Source organism: Xenia sp. Carnegie-2017, unplaced genomic scaffold (genome assembly GCF_021976095.1).
Source record: "Xenia sp. Carnegie-2017 unplaced genomic scaffold, XeniaSp_v1 HiC_scaffold_25, whole genome shotgun sequence".
Lineage (NCBI taxonomy): Eukaryota > Metazoa > Cnidaria > Anthozoa > Malacalcyonacea > Xeniidae > Xenia > Xenia sp. Carnegie-2017.
Genome location: NW_025813488.1, coordinates 5891427 through 5915641, shown reverse-complemented (window position 1 = coordinate 5915641; position 24215 = coordinate 5891427). Strand labels below are relative to the sequence as shown.

General features: G+C 34.1%; 4 protein-coding genes across 6 annotated transcripts; 2 read left to right on the top strand and 2 right to left on the bottom strand.

Moving 5' to 3' along the window:
* The first annotated feature begins 924 nt into the window (after nucleotides 1-924).
* LOC124452946 (forkhead box protein D3-A-like) lies at nucleotides 925-2391 on the top strand. The gene has a single exon (XM_047003608.1). The coding sequence runs from the start codon at nucleotides 933-935 to the stop codon at nucleotides 1836-1838; it is 906 nt and encodes a 301-aa protein (XP_046859564.1). The 5' UTR covers nucleotides 925-932; the 3' UTR covers nucleotides 1839-2391.
* A 2210-nt stretch (nucleotides 2392-4601) lies between these two features.
* On the bottom strand, nucleotides 4602-5803 carry LOC124453251 (cystatin-B-like). Its single transcript, XM_047004024.1, has 3 exons — nucleotides 5509-5803; nucleotides 5030-5134; nucleotides 4602-4911 (listed from the first exon to the last, which is right to left on the bottom strand). Exons 1-3 carry the CDS (start codon nucleotides 5656-5658, stop codon nucleotides 4783-4785), a joined length of 384 nt encoding a protein of 127 aa, XP_046859980.1. The 5' UTR covers nucleotides 5659-5803; the 3' UTR covers nucleotides 4602-4782.
* An 88-nt stretch (nucleotides 5804-5891) lies between these two features.
* Nucleotides 5892-7733, bottom strand: LOC124453250. The gene is made up of 3 exons (XM_047004023.1): nucleotides 7596-7733; nucleotides 6650-7315; nucleotides 5892-6561 (listed from the first exon to the last, which is right to left on the bottom strand). Exons 1-3 carry the CDS (start codon nucleotides 7619-7621, stop codon nucleotides 6231-6233), a joined length of 1023 nt encoding a protein of 340 aa, XP_046859979.1. The 5' UTR covers nucleotides 7622-7733; the 3' UTR covers nucleotides 5892-6230.
* A 7456-nt stretch (nucleotides 7734-15189) lies between these two features.
* On the top strand, nucleotides 15190-18326 carry LOC124453556 (serine/threonine-protein kinase/endoribonuclease IRE2-like). Of its 3 annotated transcripts, none has more exons than XM_047004340.1 (5): nucleotides 15190-15967; nucleotides 16061-16661; nucleotides 16919-16932; nucleotides 17017-17155; nucleotides 17996-18326. In XM_047004340.1, exons 1-5 carry the CDS (start codon nucleotides 15257-15259, stop codon nucleotides 18253-18255), a joined length of 1725 nt encoding a protein of 574 aa, XP_046860296.1. In that variant the 5' UTR covers nucleotides 15190-15256; the 3' UTR covers nucleotides 18256-18326. The 3 variants fall into 3 exon arrangements, with proteins under 3 accessions (XP_046860296.1, XP_046860295.1, XP_046860294.1); XM_047004339.1 differs by having other exon boundaries at nucleotides 17017-17658; nucleotides 17994-18036; XM_047004338.1 differs by having other exon boundaries at nucleotides 17017-18036.
* The last annotated feature ends 5889 nt before the right edge of the window (nucleotides 18327-24215 follow it).

Here is a 24215-nt window from a genome sequence, read left to right as displayed (position 1 = left end):
AGTTGTTGAATACAAGGTTTTTTATAGGAGAGGGAGTTTTGGGAAGTGGAGGGAGATCATTGAGTTGTGAGAACTGGTTTTGTAGAGTCGCTAGGAATTGAGCGTTTTCGCACTCATAGAAATGCTGGCCAACCGCACTAGAAGAGAGCCTGGTTGCATGTTCTCTGAGCCGTACAGACAGGCATCTTTATGTCATGCCGATGTAGGTTTTACCACAGCCAGGGCAAGTTATTTCGTTTACAAGATTACTGCGAGAAAGTGAAGGAAGTTTGTCCTTGTTAGAGACAAAATAGGAGACTTTTTTAGTTTCACCGGTTGAGAAAGATGTCTTTGTATTTTCTTAAAACAGGACTTTAAGAAGAAATCGCCACGCATGCCAAGATAAGGAATACGAACCCAGATTTTAGGTAGATTATCATCTATTGAAGAGCAGTTGTAAATGGGAATGGAATCATTGTATTTCGATTTTAGTTTTTTAAACAAAAAGTTTTTAACGCTGTTAGGATAACCGTTCCAAGACATGTCAGATTTGATTATTTCAATTTGATTGTTGAAAAGTGTTTTATTGCTATAAATGTTGAAGGCACGGTGGTAAAGAGATTTTACCCATGCAATTTTTTGATAAAAAGTTTCGAAGCTAGAGAAATGTGAGTACTGACCAGTGTGGGTGTCTTTTCGGTAAATGTCAGTGCCATCAACGGAGATATTTGGAATTTGCTTTATACTATATTTCTTTAAATTGTCGGCTGGTCATGGTTTTATACAAAGAACAAAATGCTTTTGTTGTTTCATTACGTACTAGGCTTACGACAGGTCTCTCAGCTTAACGGATTGCTGGTTTTTTTTATTAATAGCCACTCCTATCGGGAACTTAATCATTTTGTTCATTGTTACTGAAGTTGTTCATTGTAAAAAAAACAATCGAGGAGAACATGTTTACGTCTGCCCGTGGTGTATGTAGTCACTGTCCAAATGAGGAAAATCTTCGTTATGTTGATCTAAAAACGATTGAAACACGACACATTTGGCCGACTACACGAAGGTATAAGCCCTATGGTTTGCCACACGTTGAAAGTCCATACCCCGACTTTGAAAATCCAAGTGTTCGACGCACATTTCAAGATTCATACGAAAAAATGCGAAGCAGGAATTCTAAGCGTCCGACGAAGTTCTTCAATGATGTGCTAACGAATAAAAACTCCAGCTCCTTTCAAGTTGATGGTCAACCTGTTTTATTGGTCTCAAAAGTCGACAAAACGTACGAAAGACAAGATCACGGCCCTGTACTATCGTACATTGGTATGATAGCCACAGCAATCTTGGGATCCTCTAAATCCAAATTGACTCTCTCTGGAATCTACTCTTTTATGGAAAATCATTTCTCAGCGGTTTTATCAAATAGACCTCGGTGGCGAAATACCGTTCGTCATAATCTATCGCTTCACGAGTGCTTTGTCAAAGGTGAGATCCCCGCAGATGGGAAAGGAAGATTTTGGCATATTCATCCAAACTACGTTGAGCAATTCAAATGTGGTAAATTCAACAAAAATATCCAACAAACTCCCTTGCTCTATCACGAAAATATTCCACCTAGTCTTGATTTACTGAGCGCAGTAACTTCAATAAGATTTCCTGGGTCTCCTTGGACGCAGAAATTCTATTCATTGATACCATCCACGTGTACTTGTCCTATCGTATCTTACCCTCAAAATACACGATCACACATGCTAGTGCCAAGGGAAATCTACTGCCCTTCGCGACACCAAAAAGCATTTAGCAGTGATTGTTGGAAATGCTTTGAAGGCGAAAGCCATTCCCCGTCCTATAGCCATTACTAAAGGATTCTGGTAAACTTCAGTATTCATAAAAGACAATCACTTGCATACAGTAGTTGATAATTCAAAGAAGAAAAATGCAACAGCGGAAACTTTACGTTTACTTCTTCGATTGCTGTATTAAGAACGGCAAGAAGATGAACTCCTGGCGACACCTGCCATATTTCTATACAACATTAGAAGTTTGGTCATCATAACCACCTTTTATGTTCTTTTTGAATAGTTAAGGCATTTCCAAAAGGGTTTTTGCAAGAAATTCTTTTTCACGGAAATTCGTGCATAGCACGTGGTCGCTACCCGTTGCAGCATTTATTTCTTATTTTGTTGGATAAATATATTTTATAAGTTACATAGAAGAACTTAGACTAAAGTAGTATATATTCCAAACCTGCGTTGGGAAAATAGTTATATGCTGTTTTGTAATATGAGACTTTTTCTATATATGCTTTTAAATATGTAACCCGTTGCTTAGCTGGGTTACATAGATAAGATCGTGAGATACAGTTAACTTAATGCTTATTCGTTTGTGTGTTTAAATAAAAAAATTTTTCGTGAATGTTGATTTTGTCTATCTCCTGTACTGAGACAGGCACTTGTTTCTTTTAAAGTTTTTATGGTGCTCGCCAGTTGCATGCAAATGGTTAACATTATTGCCAATAGTTTAGTCTTAATTTGCCCTTTTTGTTTATAGTTTCTTAGCTTCTATTGTGAAAACAATAGTTTCTATTGTGAAGACAATAAAGAATCAAAAAAGTTGGCGGGATTGTTATTTTAAATGTTGTATGTCATACGTAGCTATATATCTTTATCAAAAAGCATGTCATTTTAATAAAATGCTTGTGTTTGTATGAACTCGTTAGCCCTTTCTTGCTGTGGGTCTTGAAGTATTTATAAAGACACTTCACGAACACAATGTGTTTGGAAACATGCGCTCAGGAAATTAATCACTTGAATGCACTTCATAATAATCATATACGCCTGTCTTTATAAAAGAACAGGTCTTGTCACGCTAACATTTAAATATATCATGGGTGTGCCATGCATGTGTGCGTCGACTTAATTACCTAACAATGTCATGTGGAACTTGTTTTTTATTCTCTTTCATAAGTTGAAAGTAAGAACCGACAGCGGCACATGTATCAGTGTATAGAAATTTAAAACAAAGTCAAAGAATCCTTTTCTTGATATTGGGCTGTTTTGACTTCACGTTTTCCGCAATGTTAATCTTTGTTGCGTTTATGCAACATGAAAAAAAATGAGCTAGTTTTTGGATGAAGCATTTTTAGGACTAGTATATCCTCCATCAGATCAAGGTAACGTCATGACAAAGACGAATTTACCTCAGGTACCCGTGTTAAAGCTATGTGTCAGTTGAGTGATACATAAGTGTTAAGTCATGAAGTCGCATGTAGACATTTTCAGTATTTTCTGGTTTGGTAGCACTGAACTATACTCATCAACATTTAAAGTTTACATAACTAGGTTTGGATTTGTCAGCTGGTTTCTTTTTTCTCCTGTTCTTTCTTGAATCCATTCACAGTGACGTAAATAGTCCACAAGTTTGATTGTACTATATATGCAAATTTCAAATCATTGGCATCATTTATTTATATCTTAAGATAAAAATTGTTTTTACACGTGCAGAAAAAATTATCACCAAAATATTTGCATGGCGCGACCAAAGCTGAGAGCTGAGCACTCAACTAGCCACTTATTAAACGTATGTACTCTACAATTTGCTGCCATAATTCAAGAGGAGAAATCATTCTTTTATTTTTTAACACATGCATGAAAGTTAAATTAAAGTGAGCAGGTTCCCATTATTTCCAACGGCAGTTGATATAACATGGTGTGAAGGACATTTATCCTCTCTTTTGGGTGAGAAAATTTTCAAACATTCAACATGATCTTCGACGTTAAACCTCGCTCCATTCATAAAAAGAGAATTTCTCGAAATTTAGAGCGAAACACTACAATATAGAAAGAAAAGTTAAAGCTTAGAATACAAAAGGTATTCACAAAATGACTGAATTCAAACGGATATAAAAATGACAAAAGGTTATACAATGTAACTCGTGATAAACTACGTCGACAATGATCGAGTTTTTTCAATATAGTCACGTGCTATACTGCGTTAATCCTTATTCATTGTGATTTATTATATTTTTCCCTGATGCGTCATTTCCTTTCAAATGAACAAAATACATGTACCGTGCACATTTAGTCCATTGCTCTATCATGTCTTTATTGTTATATAATCGTCATTGACAAGCTTTCTCTGCAAACAATGCAACAAAAGCTCAGCGAAAACACATAAAAACACGAGGAGATATTAAATACCAGAAGAGAATCTCCAGTATTGATTATCGTCAAACGACCAAAGTCACATTTGTTTGCAATTTCTACAAGTAGTAAATCTTCAAGGTTACAAAGTCTGTCGTCTTCACCTGCTAAATCATCTAAATTTTAGCCTCGACAATGAGCTACAATAACCTGAACCAAAGAAACCAAATATATTTTAATGCTAATGAGCAACTGGAAAGTAATCATGTCGATAAAAATTTACTTTGCCGTGGTGAACCAGCATACACAAAAAAGGCATGTTTTAGTTCCTTTTGGGAGGAATGGTGACCATTATCTGGTAACATGGAACAAATCACCAAATTTGAATGCCAAACATACTAACTCTACAGACGAAGAACTTTCCTGGTAGCCATAACATGTGATCCTTGAACTGGTGCAAATGAATTATGAAAACATAGATATCTATACATTGATAAACTTCCCAACATGGTTATACATGACAAAAAAATTAATTTAATAAATTATACATGATTGAATTTTTACTTTTATATTTATTTTATGCAACAAACTGCTTGTCTGTATATGATTGCCAATAAATATATTTTGACTTTTTCGTTACTGTATGTATAAATGAAAATAAAGCTTAGAAATAATTTAATTGTTTCTGTTTTCCTTGATTTGCCAGCACTGCTTCAAGTCTTAACTTTTCTTTTCGATAACTGAACGGTCGATGAACTCGTAAATGGACACACTCTTTTGAAGAAATACTAGCCTGGTTTGTTCACAAGAAGCATAACATAAGTTACACACAATTAAAAAAGTTAAATGAAATTTCACACGTTTGAACGATTTCTTCTCTATCTGTAATATATGTTAATTGTGTTTTACACCTTGATATAAAAGTTGATTCCAGTGTCAACCACACGAATTCCAAAAGATTCTGCTTCCATGTTTACAATTGATTTTTTTGTTGTTTTTGCTACTTCTTCCTTGAACTGCATCAGTAAAAAAGAACACAAAATTACCATAAAGTAATTAATTAAACCTTCGGAGTATTTCATTTAAATTTTAATTGTTTTCGACTCATTTGGAATTGTTCTAACATATTCTAATTTTTCTGAAGTGTAATACCGCCTTGAAATCCTTCGATTCAGCTTCGGCACTTTATCATTTAAGTTTGTTGTGCGTTTAAAGGATAGTCAAGTTTTAAGGCAGCATTTCCACTAGTTAGATCTCAACTTAAACGCACTGTAAATGCGATACACAATTTAGGTCCAGTTTGTTTAATAACTTTTTGATTTTTTCTTCACGAGGATGTGAAACAACTGCTAGAGCGAAATGTTTCACTTACAGTAATATATTTACTCACTTGATCACACATCTCCTGAACTTCATCGTCGGCGTCTTGCGCATCTAGAGTTTCCTCTTTTTTACCATAACTCAACTCAATATTTCGATAGACAATATACCAGACTACTGGTTCTTTATTCCATATCGTGCGTCTGTTCCTTAGTGGCATTTTGGTTATAAACAAGTATTTTTGAAGCTACAGATATGACTTGTGTCAGCTGTTGTTTTATTTTGCTATTTCTGCATGCATTTGCATTTTTATCTTTTCACATGTTCCTGTTGTTACGGCAGCAAATTCATGAAAACTTAATTAAAATCACACGATTTACATTTTCTGTTCTTTTACCTGCTGTGGTCAAATTTGTTGCTGTAGCCGCTTCTAATATCTCATCCGGACCATAGTACTGCTTGTATATTTATTAATAATCGGACTATATAGTTAGTTAAATTAGTTTCAAATTACAAAGTTCAACTAGTACTCTACACATATATCATGCAAGCGATATATTATTCCATTATCGAATCTCATTGAATTGTTTCATGCAAATTGCAGCCTTTTAAAATGTAAGATATAATATAGTCTTGAAGCGATTGAAAAAGAGTATTATATACTTAATCTAAAAAAAATCTATATGGGACTATTCGTCCTTCTTCGTCCATAAAATTATTAAAATCATTAATTAATCATGACAACCAATCAGCACACAACTTAATCTTTGCCATTCAGGATGTGCGTTTCATTTAAAATGACATTATAATAGCATTCACTTGTTCTTCAGTGAAGTTCATTTGTCGTAAAAACAACATCATTGTATAGAATGCATCACATCCAGCGTTGTGAAGATCTTCCTCTCTATACTCGATTTTGTTCTCTTTCATGAGTTGATTTAAGCCACGAGTACGAAAATTATCACGATCTTTCAAACTTTCTTTGTAGATATTTATTACTTGAGTGTCGAACATTTCCTTACCAAGAGCAATATGATCGACTCCAATGTTTTTCAGATATTCAGTATCATGTTGCACAGAATGACCGAGAATGTATGTGGCTTCCCCAACATCTTTGGCAAATCTGAAATACAATACTTGATAGTTGATATCAAAGAGAAATGATTCAAACACAGTGATGTCATCATCCTCATGCGTGCAAACATTTTTACCTTCTAGCTGCTTCCGACTCTGGTAATGTTTTTGACGTACCGAACCTGAATCCATTTCTGTTGTCAGGCACGTAATCTTTATTTTTAAAGTGAAGGTTTTCTTCAATGATGAGATGCTCACAGCTCATCTTATATTGATTTGTTTTGGCATCTGTGAAATGAACTATGACGTAACCAATTTCTAATAACTGTGAATGGTCGTGCTCATACACTTCGATGTCAAACGACAAAAAAGACTTCCCAGCACGTCCATTAAAGGCTGTTTGAACTCGAGTAAAGTGAACTTTAGCCTCGTTGTGTTTTCTCTCAATTGTTGGTCTGTTCTTCCTAACCAAGTCGTTTTGCTGGAAGTGGCGGAAGTCGTTGAAATCTCTGAATCTTTTTTTCTCTGCTTTTGCACCGGGAAACAACTCGTATATGCAACCTTCCTCCAAATCTAATCCGTAGCGTCTTTTAATTGTGCGCTGAATTTCCAAGCTTTGCTCAGGTGTAATGCAAATATGAAACAACTCGTCGTATAGTTGAGCAATTGTGAATCTGTAGCCTGGATTGTTTTTGACAAATTGATTGAGAAATCCTTTTACTAATGTTCCCTTTTGTTGTGACACTTGGAATGCGCTGTAGATCCATGCTCCTCTCAACTTTTCCCAGCTAACAAAACCTTCGCTGCAATGAATGAATAGCTTAAATAATGGCAACTTTAAATATACACGACAAATTTATTGCCTATATGAGCCCAAAGCAGACTTCATAAATTTTGTTGTTTGCCTTTTTAAATTCCGTAAGTCGTATCTACATGCGGAGACAAATTGCTAAAACTTTGACTATATTAATTGTGTTAAAGTAATTCAGCTTGAAGGAAGTAAACAATTTCCAGTCAGAATAGCCTACATTTACACGATATATTGATTGGTGAATGGATTGTTTATATATATATATAAATAACCTATTGTTTTGAACTGAATGTGCCATCCTTCTCTTTCATTCAATGCTGACGATCAAGTGGAAGAATGATTTCAATAGGATATTTTGAGTTTATAAAACGACGCTTCCGACTTCTTCAGGTGAACTCTATGAAATGTTTATTTTTCATTGACGTCATGAGCAACTTTGTTTCTAGGTAACCTTGAAGCTTGCCGTGACCTGATTCAGTATCGCACAGCTATAAAACTATGGCTTTGGAAAAGCTCATAATAAGGGGCTGCAACAAAACGTGAAATTGTCATAGACATGAACACAAATATTATAAAGTTGGCTATTTTTGCGAAAAAATGCTAAAATCACTCAAAAATACAGATTTGTTGAATGGATAATAATATTCATAAATTAATGATTGTTAGTGAGTTCTATGCCAGACTTTACAACTGACAATGCGCTGCACGTATTTCATTGCAATTTAATAGGCACTCCACTGGCGACTTATTACATTTCGAATATTTTCAATCATTTACTAAAAGTTGGTATTTTTTAGTCGTTGACATTCATTTATAGTCACTTAAGAATAACTCATAAATTGTGTGAGAAAAATGGAAATCTTGGGTGGTATTTCAGTAAGTGATGATAGCAAAGTGGAGGTTTTTTCATATTCAGCAAACGATTGATTTCCAAACAACGAAATATTGATGATCCTTCCAGTCATTCCTTCTTCATTATTATTGTAACGAAAATGAACTACAAAAATAATTTTTCTTCTATGTGCGAAATATCTGTTCAAAAAATGTACTGCAAATGAAATATAAATGTTTTACTTTATGTTTATCATTTTTCTTTCTGCGTCCCCATAAAAAATTCTTTTGTGGGGAAAAATGTTTGTCTAAATGAAATGGATATGGCCCTGTTTGCAAAACACTTCAAAGTTTTGCACCATTTTCTATTCCTTAAATCTTGAACTTCCCTTGCCACCCAGTTTGAACTAAAATACGGAGCGTTGGAATGCCAATGAAGAGAACCACAATGATGCGAGATGCACCCAGATAAGCAAGATGAAACTGTAAATGAATGTTTTGAAATGATACAGCTTTTATAAATGGAATTCGATTGTATTAGTACGTTTGAGAAATCCTCAATGAAATGGCGGCAAAACTTCAATTCTGTCAATGGATTTGTGTCAGATAAAACCCAGCGTTCATTATGCATTTAATGCCAACCTTGGTTTCATTTCCGCAGGAACTTATTGTCCAGAACCATTTTTACCAAAATGGATTATTTGAAAAGAAAAATAGTATTGGAAAGAAGCAATCCAGTATTGCTTGAAAAAGTTCTTCTCAAGTAATTGCTTGAAGACAACTCCAAAAAATGGTGCTTGAATGAATGGAAGACCATATAATGGATTTAGAATATAGTGGAATTGAGAGATCAAAATGGTTAATGAAGGAAAATTACATAGGAAAAAACTACGGAACCAAATGGAAAATCTCTCATGTAAAAAACTATACAAAGGCATAAACTCTGATAACAATAAATGAGGTCTGTTTGTTGATGAAATAGTTTTATATACTGTATTAGAGAACATGATTTGTCGAACCAGATGACTAAACTTAAATTACATTCAACCTCAGCTGGCATCTTTCGTGTTGACCAACAATCAATGATGTAACTAATCAAAAGTGCGTAGCAAAACTGTGTTAAAAGAAAATATCTTCTTTATATGTGACATAATATCTATAAATACTTTACTCTGCGATTTAAGAACAAACAAAAAAGATATTTATAGTGGTGTAGATAATACAGATTGACTTTTTCACAATTCAGTTTTCACTTTTTATATCAAAACATTAGACAAATTCCAATTATTACAAAATAATTAAAATGCTCCGCATGAATTAATGACATTATGAGACTTCCAGGAAATCATTGTGTGATTCCTAGGAAACTGAAAATTGCCCACTCGTCATATAAGATGAAAACAAACCAACAAATTCATTTTTGTTTTAACGCCATGACTTCGTCAATATTAGGCAGCAAAGATTTTAATATCTTTATCAACGATGGTGAGAGATATCAAATTGAGCAATGGGTGAAACAATATCCAAACATTGAAACTGGTGGAGATCTTTTTGGAGCTTGGATTGACGAACGAACAGCTGTCATTCAGTTTGTCTTAGGACCTGGTAAGAAATGCCGACGAACTACTGTATCGTTTGATCAAGATATTGACTATCTAAATAATGCTAGAAGCTATCTTACTCAAGCACATGGCTTATGTAAAATTGGTCAATGGCATTCTCATCATCAACTAGGTCTTACCGTTCCAAGTGGTGGAGATGAAAACACAGTTTGGAATAACATGCCTCGACTTGGTCTTAATCGCTACATTGTCATAATTGCTACAATTTCAGAAAATCCTGAACTCAGTAGAAATTTCAATGTTAACATTAATCCTTATCTTTTTGAAATGACTCACGGACGAAGAAATGATGGTTTTCCAATTCCAGGTATGTTTCGTAATCTCGAAGGAAATTCTCCATTTCGATTGGATGGCAACGTTGAAGAAAAGATGAAAGAGGGAGCTGAAAAAATAAATACTACAAAAAGTTATGGCTCGAATAAACGGTCTAACAATAGTATAAATATATCTCAGAGTCAAAAAAAGAAAAAGTCTTCGACAGGTATCTCAAATCAATTTTATAATTTTTTTACACATCTAAAATAGTTTTGAACTTCCGTTCTTGGGCTCCTAGTTTCATAAATAAACTTTACTAAATAAGCACGATAATTTTAAACTCAAAAATAAGAGCAAAAAATTGGGATTCTCAATATCAACATAATAGCCCAACATAAGGCTTTTAAAAAAGCCATCACAATAATAAAATAGAGAAGGATTTATTAATAGCGTTTCCGTTTTGTCTTTAACTTAAGACATCTTCAGATTATTTGAGTTAATTTATATACACGAGGTTTTAAATACAAGCATATATTACGGGGTGTTAAATTACATGTGAGGGGAGTAGGAAGTTTAGATGACGGAATTAAGTGAGAATGGCAGTATATTAAAGAAGGTGAAGGGGGATTGAGTTGCCTTGGGTGTTAAGAGAGGTAATTAAGTGTATTACGGTAATACAATTCATTGCAAAACAAAATACAACCATTCATGTTTTCGCATCTTAGACACCGCCAACTCTCCTTTTTCTCTTAAACTGAAAGAAGCGCTCTACATTAAAAAGCTCAAACCAGACCTCAACAAACAAATATACCACATTAATACAATATTTAACCTGTAATATAATATCTAACACTAATTCTGTAATTTGATACACTTAACGATAGTCACATACACATATATATATTCACAAGGTTAAATAGTTGGAATGTTATTAAACAAAAAGAATGATAGCACAGCGCTATAACCAACAACTACAAACAATAACGACCTTGTTCAAATTTAATAATCTTCACTCCTTCTTCTCAGAGATAGTCAGCCAAAGCAGAGAGTTATACGCTACTAGTCCCGGCTTGTGACCGGTTTAACTCTGCTATACCGGTCACAAGCCCGGGACTTGTAGCGTATAAGACTCTCTGCTTTTGAGCAGACTTGTCTGGTTTACAAGGAAGAGGAGTGGAAGGTTAATTTCACATATATATATATATATCATGTAAAGAGCATAATCACTTTCATTCTATGTACTGAAGATGGCATAAGCATGCCGAAACATGTTTACGATAAAAAAACTCGTCGTTCATTTAAAATGTCTGATATCCATCGTGCTTTTAAAAAATTATGGAAATAACTTACGTAAAAACTAACAACGATATTACAATAACAAATTCACAATGTCACTTAATATGACATGTGTCATACTTACTAATTATGCATGCAATGCTATGTTGTTTATGTTTTTCGCGTGATGTTCATATCTTAACAAAATTAACTTTTAAATTGAATGATTGAGGTCATCGTCAGACTACTGAAAAAAAACGGGAAGCCATATTTTTTTGCTACTCGCTATCTGTTAAAACATGTATCATGATTTCACTCGGGTTACTCAAAAAAAGTGTTCGGTGGTTATATTTGTTTATTATAAAAAAAAACAAAAACAACGAAATTCACGGCAATATAATCTAAAATGTGGCAACATGTTATTTAAGTAAATCATCTTTCATCATACGTGTCATTAGTGACACTCACACGTGAAACAATCCGAGAAATATTTTGATTGGTTGAAGAGGTTTTTTATCATATCAGTCACGTGATTTGTATAATATTGCAACAAATTAAATTCCCACATCATCTAATATAAAAACATAAACCATCGAAGAATACTACATAGGTGAGTCTTCAAACAATCATCATCTAATATAGTCGGTCGTAAATAATTTTTTTTCACATCATTTTAGTACCGTTAGTATAGAATAATGCCAATTTTTTATTGCAAATGCTTTAATTCTTATTCGCAGTTGGTTGCAAAAATAACATTGCATAAAACATTTTGTAAAATTTTGTAAGGGAACCTGTTCAAAGTAAGACTAATAAACAATTGTTATAACACAGTACAGAAGTATTACTTGTCTATAATTGATATTGCAAGCCTCAATACGTCCCATAGAAGTTGCATTAAATTCAAAACTTATTTCAAGCCTTACAAAATTTGTAATGAAACCGCGCAGTCGTATTTGATTACAGAATCTAGGCGTGTGAGCAATCTCTAAAATTTCTGGTGATGATTTTGCCTTCACCCTCATCCATTATTAGCTTATAGAAATCTCAAGCTCGTAATCTTATTGTTCATTACTTAGGCTTAGTTTATATGTTGGTGTGTTAAAGAAATCTATGTGCCTTTTTATATAGTCCTAGAAAACATGGCAAACCCAATAAATAACATGAAAAAGCGATGGAGCTCGCATAAAATGTTTTCCTACATCATGTTGATGATGCACAATCCTTAAAAAGTCTTGGTTTTAACAAACATTGAAAAAAAGATACGTTCTTCTAGCTGCGTTTATGGAGGCTATACAGTGTTGTGAAAAATAATATCTGATGGAATTGAAAAACACGAGTCGGTCAATATCAATAACTTGCCGGCGGAAATGTACTTACGCTGAAGTTAAATATTATCAGTATAGGTAATTGCATGTTTTCAGGTGCAATTTGGGAAAACATGCAAGAGTGGGTTTTTCAAAGACTATCAATTTGAGACTGTCAAAGACTATCAGTTTGTTATTACATTTGCATGTATAACATACATCGGCATAGTATGTAAAAGACGAAACAACTGGCTTTTGCCCCCGTCCTTTTTGCCTCACTACTCTATGAAACATTTGTGCTACCTACGGATTTTATTCAACCCTCCGAACAAATGTTATTCGCAAAAACGTTGAAAAAAATATAAAAAAAGAAGAAACACAATATCTTTAAGTAATGAAATGGCCTGCTCCCCGTCGGATAAATTCCTTAATATTAGCTACCTTAAAAAGCGTTTTAACGTGGGCATTGAAAAGCAAATGATGTTTTCTTATCAATTGAATTATGTTATTTGCTTATATTTTTCAAAATTAGCCCTGTTCTTCATCAGAAAATCTTAAATAAAGACAAACAGAAAATGCGAATTGTTCGTTCCGGTGGTTAACGAATTTGCGATATCTCGGAACATACTGTTAATTTGTAAGTGGTTTTTACGCCATAGTGTTACTGCCTATCTATCTATCTACATATCTATCTTACCCGTACAACTACTTAAAGGATTTCACTGCTGACACAAGCAAATCCTTAAAAATGTATTGAAAGCTATAATAAAAGACATACAATGGCAAAAAGAAATTTTTTCACTATTTTATATTTGTCGAAAATGAGTTAACTATTGAATAAAGGCCACAGAAAAAGCTCAAATGAAATGCACGATTTATCGTTAAAGATCAATTGCTGTTGCTGCTGTTGCAAGCGATTTAGTCAGTTTCTAAAAAAGTATAAACAAAATTGTAGAAATGCACGTTGACACACTAATTCCCTAAATCAGACAATAATTTTTTTGTTCCAACTATCCATGCGAACCAGAAATGATTTATACATAAATAAAATAAAAATCGACATCATGCGCCAAGTTTCTTTGAAAATTTTCCTTTGCGTCCAAGGCAAATTATGCCTACATGCTTGTACTATAAAATTATGCTTGTTATGTTATAGATTTGAGGAAAGATAATTTTGCTTATATGATGAGTAACAATGCTCCAGGTGGCATTCAAAAAAGCAAACAAGGCATGCGTACTCTGTTTTGTCGTTAAATATAGTCAAAACGAAGGCATTTCCCATGCAGTTCAAAATAATATAAAAAAAAACGTTGTCGTTGATCTTTTGAGAGGAATTAAAAAAAATTAATGTATCCAAGTTTTATATGATTTTTCTTGCGCCTGGCGACAAGGAAGCATTTTTATTAAACATTATAATAAAAAAAAATTATCAGCTAGCTTGTGAAATTTTGTATGATTTTATTTTCCTAGTTTTTTCATTTTTATTTAAAAATATGTCTATTCGGTGGCCTATTCAATTTCTACGAAAAAAAGGGTAAAGTGTCACATGTTGTTTAAAATTATGATCTTTTTACGTGATTTTGCTCTTTTATCTTTTGTCATTTGGTAGCTCACTGTTGTCGAAATGAAATTTTTTTGTTTTGTGTTTTATATGAGCAGGCTGAAAACACTTGATAAAGTTAAAGACGAAAAATCCATAGGATTTATGTCAAATTAATTATGATTTAATAATGGACAGTTTTAAGTAAAGGTCAAAGTAAGATAAATGCCAAAAGAAGTTTTTTCTTTAAATGACAAGCTAAAGAATACGGAATAGAATTGCAAAACAAAAATTGGTCAATATCTTGTGTTGAATTATGGCCTCCGGAATCAGCCAAGCAAATTGCACAAATAAACCATTAATGTACAGTTAAACGTGAAAGCTTAATAAAACCAAATAATGCCGTTGTTGCAAATAATCAATCAAATTCAACAAGTTAAATTTTTTCTTAAAAAGGTGATTCACAGTTTGCCTTGACCAAAAATGAATGGTTATTTTGTTATATTATAGTTAGAATCATAGTCGTGGAAAGATCAATAATTTGAGGGTTCATATTCATAAAATTATGCATGTTATTATTTTTATATTATGCATTGTTTCTAAGCAGTATTTAAAGAGCCACAGACTTAATTAAACTAAAATAATAGAGGTATGATGTAAGGTGTTAAGAGGGTAAAAATCTATTGCTAAAGTAGAGCCATTCTGTTATCTTCCGTTATGAAATATATACTTTAAATATTAACAATAAGTTCCAGAAACTTTAATTTTTCTACGCTCAAAATATTTCAATAAACATCAGGTTGTATAGCAGTGGCCAGTTACACGAAGCCTGGATAGTGTTATTCATTGGATAGCAATTTTTTTAAACATAAACATAGGTTGTGCAAAAAAGCACTACATTTTAAATAAAGAACGATTTTTTGTATCAGCTTCCCTCAATCTTAACAAATACATGTTTGCGTATTGAATAGATGTACGTCGTTATCAGTAATTTATAAGATTTAAATCAACATATAAAGTGGTTATCCCATGTAGTAAGGGTAAATTCGATATACATATCCCTTGAATATATTTGTTTCACTCCCCTTTGTAAATGGTACTTTTTGATGTCTTTTCAAGAAATTCAGTTTCAAAAGTGGGAATATCTTGGTCATTCTGTCAAGCATGGAAAACTGTTGTCAGAATTGTGTTATCTTAAAGCAGATATTGAACAGAAGGGCAATTTACGTGTAATTTTCTCGGACAGATGTAGCCTTGGCAAAGGAAGCAATGAAACCTGTGTCTTTCTTGGACTGACAAAGGATGGTTACGGCAAAGCAGTAAAACGAATACGTAGAAATAACTACCTACAGCCCGCACAGGACGAAAAAAAAATTTTAAATGAATTCAATGCAAGGGAGTCGAAATATGTTGTGAATTATTACTTCTTAGAGGAAGATACTGGAACGGACTATGTTTATTTAGTATTAGACTTATGCGAAGAATCATTGAAGAAGTTTGTGGAAGAGTCTACCATAGAAAATCTTCAAAAAGCTCTTCCTGATGTTCTTAGACAAATTTTAAATGGATTAGCTGATCTTCATACTGACCCAAATCCTATTCTTCATCGCGATTTGAAGCCTTCCAATGTTCTCCGAGACTCGCATGGCAAATTTTTGATCGCGGACTTTGGAATTAGTCGAATATTGAATGATGAAAATAGCACATATGTAAGCAAAGCTAACACTGGAACTGAGTATTGGATTGCTCCTGAGTCATATCGGGAAGATATAGACACAGAAGATAAAGGACGTTACAAAAAAGAATCTGATGTATATGTAGGTGTAGGAAATACTAACATTTATAGAACATACGTTTAAATTAAATTTTCTGACATTTTATTTTTGTTTTCACGTTTCTTATTATTTTAGAATGCCGGAATGGTGACTTATTATGTTGCAACACAAGGGCAACATCCTTTTGGAGTGAAACGCTATAGATTGGACAACATGTTGAAAGGAAACCCTGTTGGCTTGGATGAAATCAAGAATAAAACGCTGAAAGACCTTTTGACGTGGATGTTAAATCGTTTGCCAGAAGACAGGCCATCTGCCAACGAGGCGTTGAAACACCCATTTTTTATGTCAGATGACGAGAAATTTGAAATGCTATGTAAAGTTGGGAACCAACTGGCAATTAAGACAAATGATACCCAGTCAAGTGTGGTCTATCAATTAAATAATGAATCTTCAGACTGGAGAAGTCAAATTGATAGTGATGTATATGCTTATTTTACAACAGATGAGGTGAATGGAAAAATTTGTAGGTACGGATCCGCTTGGACAGAATGCTTGAGACTTATTCGAAACCTTGGGCAGCACTGGAACGATCGACCTCGGCCTAGACCACAACCATTTTATAAGATTGGCGATCACAAGTTGTATTTTCTCAAAACTTTCCCTGATCTCCCTGTTCGGGTGCATGCAGCTATCAGGTCAAATAAAAAATTAAAAAACAATTCAGAACTTAAAGGTAAGCATTGAAATTTTCACCATAGACAGTTTAATTATGTACTCGTTAAATAATACGTTAAATTAAGCAATATTGTTACATGACATTAACACCATGTGTTGGTTGATCATTTTTTAAGTTATAATTATTGATATTTCTATGATAATCTTTGATATTATCAGTCATTGTACGTTTTTCTCATTATTATTTCCACTCTTATTCTTTATTATTATATAGTTCGTAATCTAAAAATTAATACCAGCATTGTATATACACAGAATGTAATGTCAACATTGATGAAGATGTAAAATCACCTCACGAAAATAAGAATCAGCAAACAGATAAAAGTACAAAACTTTCGCCAGTTAATATCAACATTGATGAAGATGTAAAATCACCTCACGATAATAAGAATCAGCGAAAAGATAAAGGTACAAAACTTTTGCCAGTTACTGTCAACATTGGTGAAGATCAAGAATCACCTCACGAAAATAAGAATCAGCAAACAGATAAAGGTACAGAACTATTACAAGATAATGCCAACATTGGTGAAGATCAAAAATTAGCTCATGAAAATCAGAATCAGCAAACAGGTAAGGTTACAGAACTATCGCAAGATAATGCCAACATTGGTGAAGATCAAAAATTAGCTCATGAAAATCAGAATCAGCAAACAGGTAAGGTTACAGAACTATCGCAAGATAATGCCAACATTGGTGAAGATCAAAAATTAGCTCATGAAAATCAGAATCAGCAAACAGGTAAAGTTACAGAACTATCGCAGGATAATGCCAACATTGGTGAAGATCAAAAATTAGCTCATGAAAATCAGAATCAGCAAACAGATAAAGTTGCAGAACTATCACAAGATAATGTCAACATTGGTGAAGATAAAAAATTAGCTCATAAAAATCAGAATCAGCAAACAGGTAAGGTTACAGAACTATCGCAAGATAATGCCAACATTGGTGAAGATCAAAAATTAGCTCATGAAAATCAGAATCAGCAAACAGGTAAAGTTACAGAACTATCGCAAGATAATGCCAACATTGGTGAAGATCAAAAATTAGCTCATGAAAATCAGAATCAGCAAACAGATAAAGTTGCAGAACTATCACAAGATAATGCCAACATTGATGAAGATCAAAAATTAGCTCATGAAAATCAGAATCAGCAAACAGATAAAGTTGCAGAACTATCATAAGATAATGCCAAAATTGGTGAAGATCAAAAATTAGCTCATGAAAATCAGAATCAGCAAACAGATAAAGTTGTAGAACTATTACAAGATAATGTCAACATTGGTGAAGATCAAAAATTAGCTCATCAAAATAAGAATCAGCAAACGGATAAAGGTACAGAACTTTTGCCAGTTAATGTCAACATTGGGGAAGATCAAAACCACCTCACGAAAATAAGAATCAGCAAACAGATAAAGATAAAGAACTTTCGCCAGTTAATGTCAACATTGGGGAAGAACAAAAACCACCTCACGAAAATAAAAATCAGCAAACAGGTAGAGGTACTGAACTTTTGCCAGTTAATGTCAACATTAGTGAAGATGAAGAATCAACTGGAGAAAGGTTTACTTGCTTGTCACCTTTCCGAAAAATAAGGAAAACAAAGACGTCAAAAGATATTGATTCTAAAGGGGCCAAGTTTAAAAAACAAAAGGAAGATAAAAAGTCACTTATTAAAAATAAATACTTTCTAACAAGAAAAAGTATAAAAAGTTCGCCAGATGATGTTAAAGATCGTGAAGTTCAAAAATCGTCTAATAAAGATAAGAATCAGCAAACAGACAAAGACATAGAAAGTTTACCAATTGATGTCAAAAATGGTGAAGATCAAAAATTATCAAAGAAAAGAAAGATAAAAAGGTTTAAATTCTTTCCACGCTTCCAAAAAAGAAAGAAAACAGAAAAGTAAATGGATATTGATTCAAAAGATGCCAAGGTTAAAAAACAAAAGAAAGATAAAAAAACCCACAAAAAAATTGAAGCCATGGATCGAAACGCAAAAAAAAACCTTGGACTAGAAAAATATTGCAACAGAATGATTAGTCAGACATTGGGATAAACATTCAAAGGAAGACATTTTTTTACACACGTTTGCACTTCTATCAATAGACATGTCGCATTAGAAATATATTTACCATGACTTTTATGTATACTATTGAAACTTCCATTCACAAAACCTAAACAATAAATATATTGAACAAAATATGCGAAGATCATTTGTCATCAGTTGCATTTTCTTCAATATTTAAGTTGTTAATAACAATCTAAGAAATTGTCTTCATTTTCTGACGCTGCTGTCAATATGTCTCGTAAAAACGGTATTGGATCTTGCAGAAATGTCGTTACAGTTTGGTAATGTTCGATATAATCTGAAAAATTTACCGTTAATAGTGTCTTTAAAAGGGACGTATTACAATCTTTTTGAGCTTTGATAATGAAATTGTACAATTCATCTATAGAACTCTTATAAAGCAAAGTAGGTTTTTGAGCAATTTCATTTGCTCTTGTTTTTATAACATTGAGAAGTTCAAAACCTTTAGCTCCAACAGGTGCGTCACAATCGATTATTGCTGACAATATGTATTTGCCGACTTCATTAATGAAACTAATTTCAATATCTTCCAAGGCTACAACTTTCCATTTAATATCTTGTAACATAATCTTCCAAAAATCAAGGACAAGTACTTTCACTTCCCAGTCAAAATCTTGTGACGCCATTTCAAGCACTTCAGAAATTGGTGTAAGACGAAAAGATTCAGCCGGTTTCAAATGCAGCAATATAATGTTGTGTTTTTCCAACCAAAAACACAATGTTTCCACTGTGGCACGTCGAGCAAATGCCGACTCTTCATCTTTGAATTGCATCAAAATACAATTTAGCACCTTTTCCTGTCAGAGATAAAAATTTTATGTTTCGACAGTTTTATTATATTAGACCTTTATTAAAAAGAGGTTTCGAAGTGTTTCTTCTTGCACACAAAAGAGTAAAACACGATGTAATGTAAAACATAAATTAAAACGATCCATTATCAAAGTAGATGTGAGACTGATGAAATATTTCACCTTTTTGATATATACCTCAGTTAATGTAAGAATTTCTTGGAAATGCTTCCATATACGATCGTGCATTGCGAGAAAGCCGATAGCAGAAATACAAGTCGCTCTGACGTAACTTTAGTTGTCATCCACTAATTTCCATAGAAAGAACAGTAGATTCGAATCAAACAACGAATTTGCTGTTGTTGTTAACTATAATAAATGTATCCAAATCAATCAATGCACATTTTCATTCGTTACCTAAATATTCTTAACAGGTTATGGGCCCAGAACGCCTAAGTACGATTAGGTAAACCGAATGAATGTGTATGAAATATATTTAATGAAATTTTTGTGTTAAACATGGCTGATGTAAACACGTTGAAATTCGCGAAACTGAATGGGTCGAATTACCGCTCTTGGTCCTTCAACATGCGCTTATATTTGGAGAGTCATGATTTGTTTGAGCATACAGATGGAACGGCTGAAACTCCAACGGAAGATGCTGATGCAGAAGTGCGACGAAAATTCGTTTCAAGTGCGAAGAAAGCCTGGACATATATATGTTTAGCCATAGAACCCGAATACCAGATTCACGTTAGAGATACAAACACAGCCAAGGAAGCTTGGGATGCCCTGAAAAGGCAGTTTGCTCGTGAATCATTGCTGCAAAAAGTACGCTTAAGACAACAATACTACTCGCTTCGTTTTCATCCAGGTAATGATATGATGGAACATGTAAGTCATTTAAAATCTTTGCACGATCAACTGAAAGAAATGAATGTGTCGATCGATGATAAGGAACTGGCCATGACATTGCTTGCCAGCTTGCCGGAAGAGTTTAAACCCCTAATTACGGCACTAGATGCAGTGGGTGATGAGAATCTATCATATGATAAGGTGAAAAATATGTTATTGAACGATGTTGAAAGGAGTGTGAATACAAAAGCTAAAGAGAATGCATATACAGTACGGGGAAAATATATGAAAGGCAAAAGCAACAATAATGAGAAAAATGGTATGGTATTTCGTGGAAAATGTCATAATTGCAAAGAAGTTGGGCACTTCGCCCGTGATTGTCCAAAGCGGAATATGAAAAGTGGTGGGAACACCTTCCATCAAAAGGAAAAGAAGAATTCAGCTTGGTATGCACAGAAAGAAGATGCTTTGACTAATGAAGAGAAAGCATTGGTAGCTACTGATCTGCTGAATAAATCAGTATGGATTATTGACTCGGGAGCAACACAACACATGACCAGTGAGAAGGATCGCTTAACAGAATACACAGCATTTGACAAACCAAGTATTGTTCATCTAGGAGATAATCGGTCAATATTGGCATTTGGTCAAGGTACTTATCATATTGTGTGTGATCTGGGAAATCGTAATCAAGCAATAGCTCTACATGTTCTATATCTACCTGATCTTGATAAAAACTTACTCTCTGTTCGAGCAATGATCAAATTAGGTGCAACAGTGGAATTCAAAGGCAAGAGATGTGAAATTGCTAGAAATGGGAAGTTGCTAATGGAAGCTGTTGGAAATCTTCTAAGTAAACTTTATTTGCTACAAACAAAAGAAGAAGATCATCATGTATACATTTCACAAAAACATTCTATCCTTGAACTATGGCATTATCGATATGGTCATTTAGGTATTGACAATATAAAAGAATTGATGAAAGGGGAAATGGTTTATGGAATAAGTAATGAAGACAAAAGTAAGGAACGTTCAATTTGTGAAAGTTGCATTATGGGAAAGCAACATAGAACTGAATATCCTAAAGGAGGTGGAAAGCGTGCAACTAATCTCATGGAATTGGTACATAGTGATGTTTGTGGACCAATATTGGTTAACTCATTTGGTGACTCACAGTATTTCGTAACTTTCATTGATGACTTTTCTCGTTACACGTATGTCTATTTTATCAAGAGAAAAAGTGAAGTTTTAGAAAAATTCCAAGAGTTCGTTAATCATGTCACCAACCTCACTGGCAAACCAATTAAAGTGCTTCGTACCGACAATGGCGGTGAATATTGTTCAAAGGAATTCGAATCATATTTGAAACAAAAAGGAATTAGTCATCAGTTGACAGCTCCTTATAGTCCTGCACAAAACGGTGTCTCAGAAAGGATGAATAGGACACTTGTGGAATCTGCCACGTGTATGATGCATCATGCAAGTCTACCAAGAGAATTTTGGGCTGAATCTGTCAGCACTGCCGCCTATCTTCGAAACCGAAGTCCCAATAGCTCAATCAAAGGAATCACGCCTTATGAAGTCCTTTTAATCAGAAGCCTAATGTGTCGCATTTGAAAGTATTTGGCTGCTTAGCATTTCTCCATATTCCAACCGAGAATCGTAGAAAATTTGAAGAAAAGAGCCGACGAGTTATTTTTGTTGGTTATCCTGCTGGAACCAAAGGTTATAAACTCTATGATCCATTATCAAAAAGATTTATCCGTGGAAGAGATGTTATGTTCGCTGAAAACAAATTTTACGAATTTAGTAAGGATTCTTCTGCACAACCCAAATCTTTCTACTATCCCGAAGAAGATAAATCAATCGAAGTTCAAGAAAAACAACCTGAAAATGACGAAGGTGACCAAATTGTTGATGACATGAATGTCAATGAAAATGCGGTGCCTGGTCAACAAGTGGGAGAAAGTTATGAAGAACGTTTCTTGCGAGAGACTGAAAACTTGAATGCAAAAAGGATACGCAGACCTCCACGACGATTTGACGACGAGTGTTATATTGTTGATAACCTCACGGAAGATGTTGATGAGCCTTTAAACATAAAAGAAGCGTGGACAGGAGAACATGCAAATCAGTGGAAAAAGGCAACTGATTCTGAGTATGACTCTTTAATCAATAATGGAACATGGGAACTCGTTCCTCCACCAAACAACAAGAATATTGTGGGAAGTCGTTGGGTGTTCAAAGTGAAATACAATTCTGATGGAACTGTCAACAGATTTAAAGCTCGTTTGGTTGCTCAGGGATATTCTCAATCCGAAGGGATAGACTACCAAGAAGTATTCTCACCTGTAGTTCGTAACACAACTATAAGATCACTATTGGCTGTCGCTAATATCTATAATTGGGAGATTCATCAAATGGATGTCCATACAGCGTTCTTGCAAGGAGAATTGCAAGATGAAATATACATGAAACAACCTAGTGGTTACGTTGACAAAGATAGACCTGAGTTCGTATGTAAGCTTAGGAAAAGTATTTATGGCATCAAGCAGGCAGCTAGGTGCTGGAATACCTCTATTGACACCTATCTTACATCAAACGGATACAAGAAATCAACTGCAGATCCATGCGTCTATGTTAAGTCAGTAAAACAAAAAGGAAAAGATTAACTTCGTGATAATGGCTATTTATGTTGACGACATGCTATGGTTTTCAAATAATTCAGAGATGCTAAAAAAGGAAAAAGATATGATTGCTGAAAGATTTAAAGTGGACGACTTAGGAGAAGTGAAATATGTTCTTGGAATGGTGATTGAACGAAACCGCAAGACAAGAACACTATCCATTAGTCAGCCAAAATATCTGGAAGGGATACTTAAGAGATTTGGGATGGACCAATGCAAACCTGTCACAACACCGATGGAGACTGGAATGAAATTTGAGTCATTGTCAAAAGATGAGACACCAGTGGAGACTCAAAGATATCAAATGGCAATTGGTTGTCTGACCTATGCAGCTACTGCTACTCGTCCCGATATTTCATCGGCAGTCGGAATTTTGTCGAAGTTTATGTCTCGACCGAGCGTAGTACATTGGCAAGGTGTAAAGAGAATCCTCCGGTATTTAAAGGGAACGTTGGATTATGGTTTGTTATTCACGGCTACTAGTTCAGATCCTGTGTTATCCGGATATTCTGATGCAGACTGGGGAGGTGATATTGAGACCAGACGATCAACTTCCGGATATGTGTTTCAAATCCAAAATAATACTGTCAGTTGGAGAAGTAAGAGACAGACCTCAGTATCCAGATCAACCACTGAAGCCGAGTACATAGCCTTAAGTTTAGCAAGCCAAGAAATTGTTTGGTTGAGAAGATTGCTTTCAAACATTGGAACACAGCAAGATGAACCATCTATAGTTTTCGAAGACAATCAGGGAGCAATAGAACTTACAAAAAATCCTAAATTCCATAATCGAACCAAACATGTGGACATAGCTTTTCATTTTGTCCGTGAACAAGTCAATCGTGATGTGATGTCTGTGGTATACTGTTCGACAGATAATATTTTAGCAGATATTATGACAAAAGCTCTACCAAGAAAAACTTTTGAGAACTTTCGAGATATGTTGGGAGTCAAGAAAATTAAGTAATTCCCAAGTTAGAGACATTAATTGGATTAGTTAAAAACTTTTTATAGTATGATCATTAAGTGGGAGTGTTGAAGAACTTCATATAAGTTATACTATAATGATCAACTATGTCATGTGATGTTGCTTTACTCTGTTCTGTTCGTACTGTTTTTTGCTGTTGTTGTTA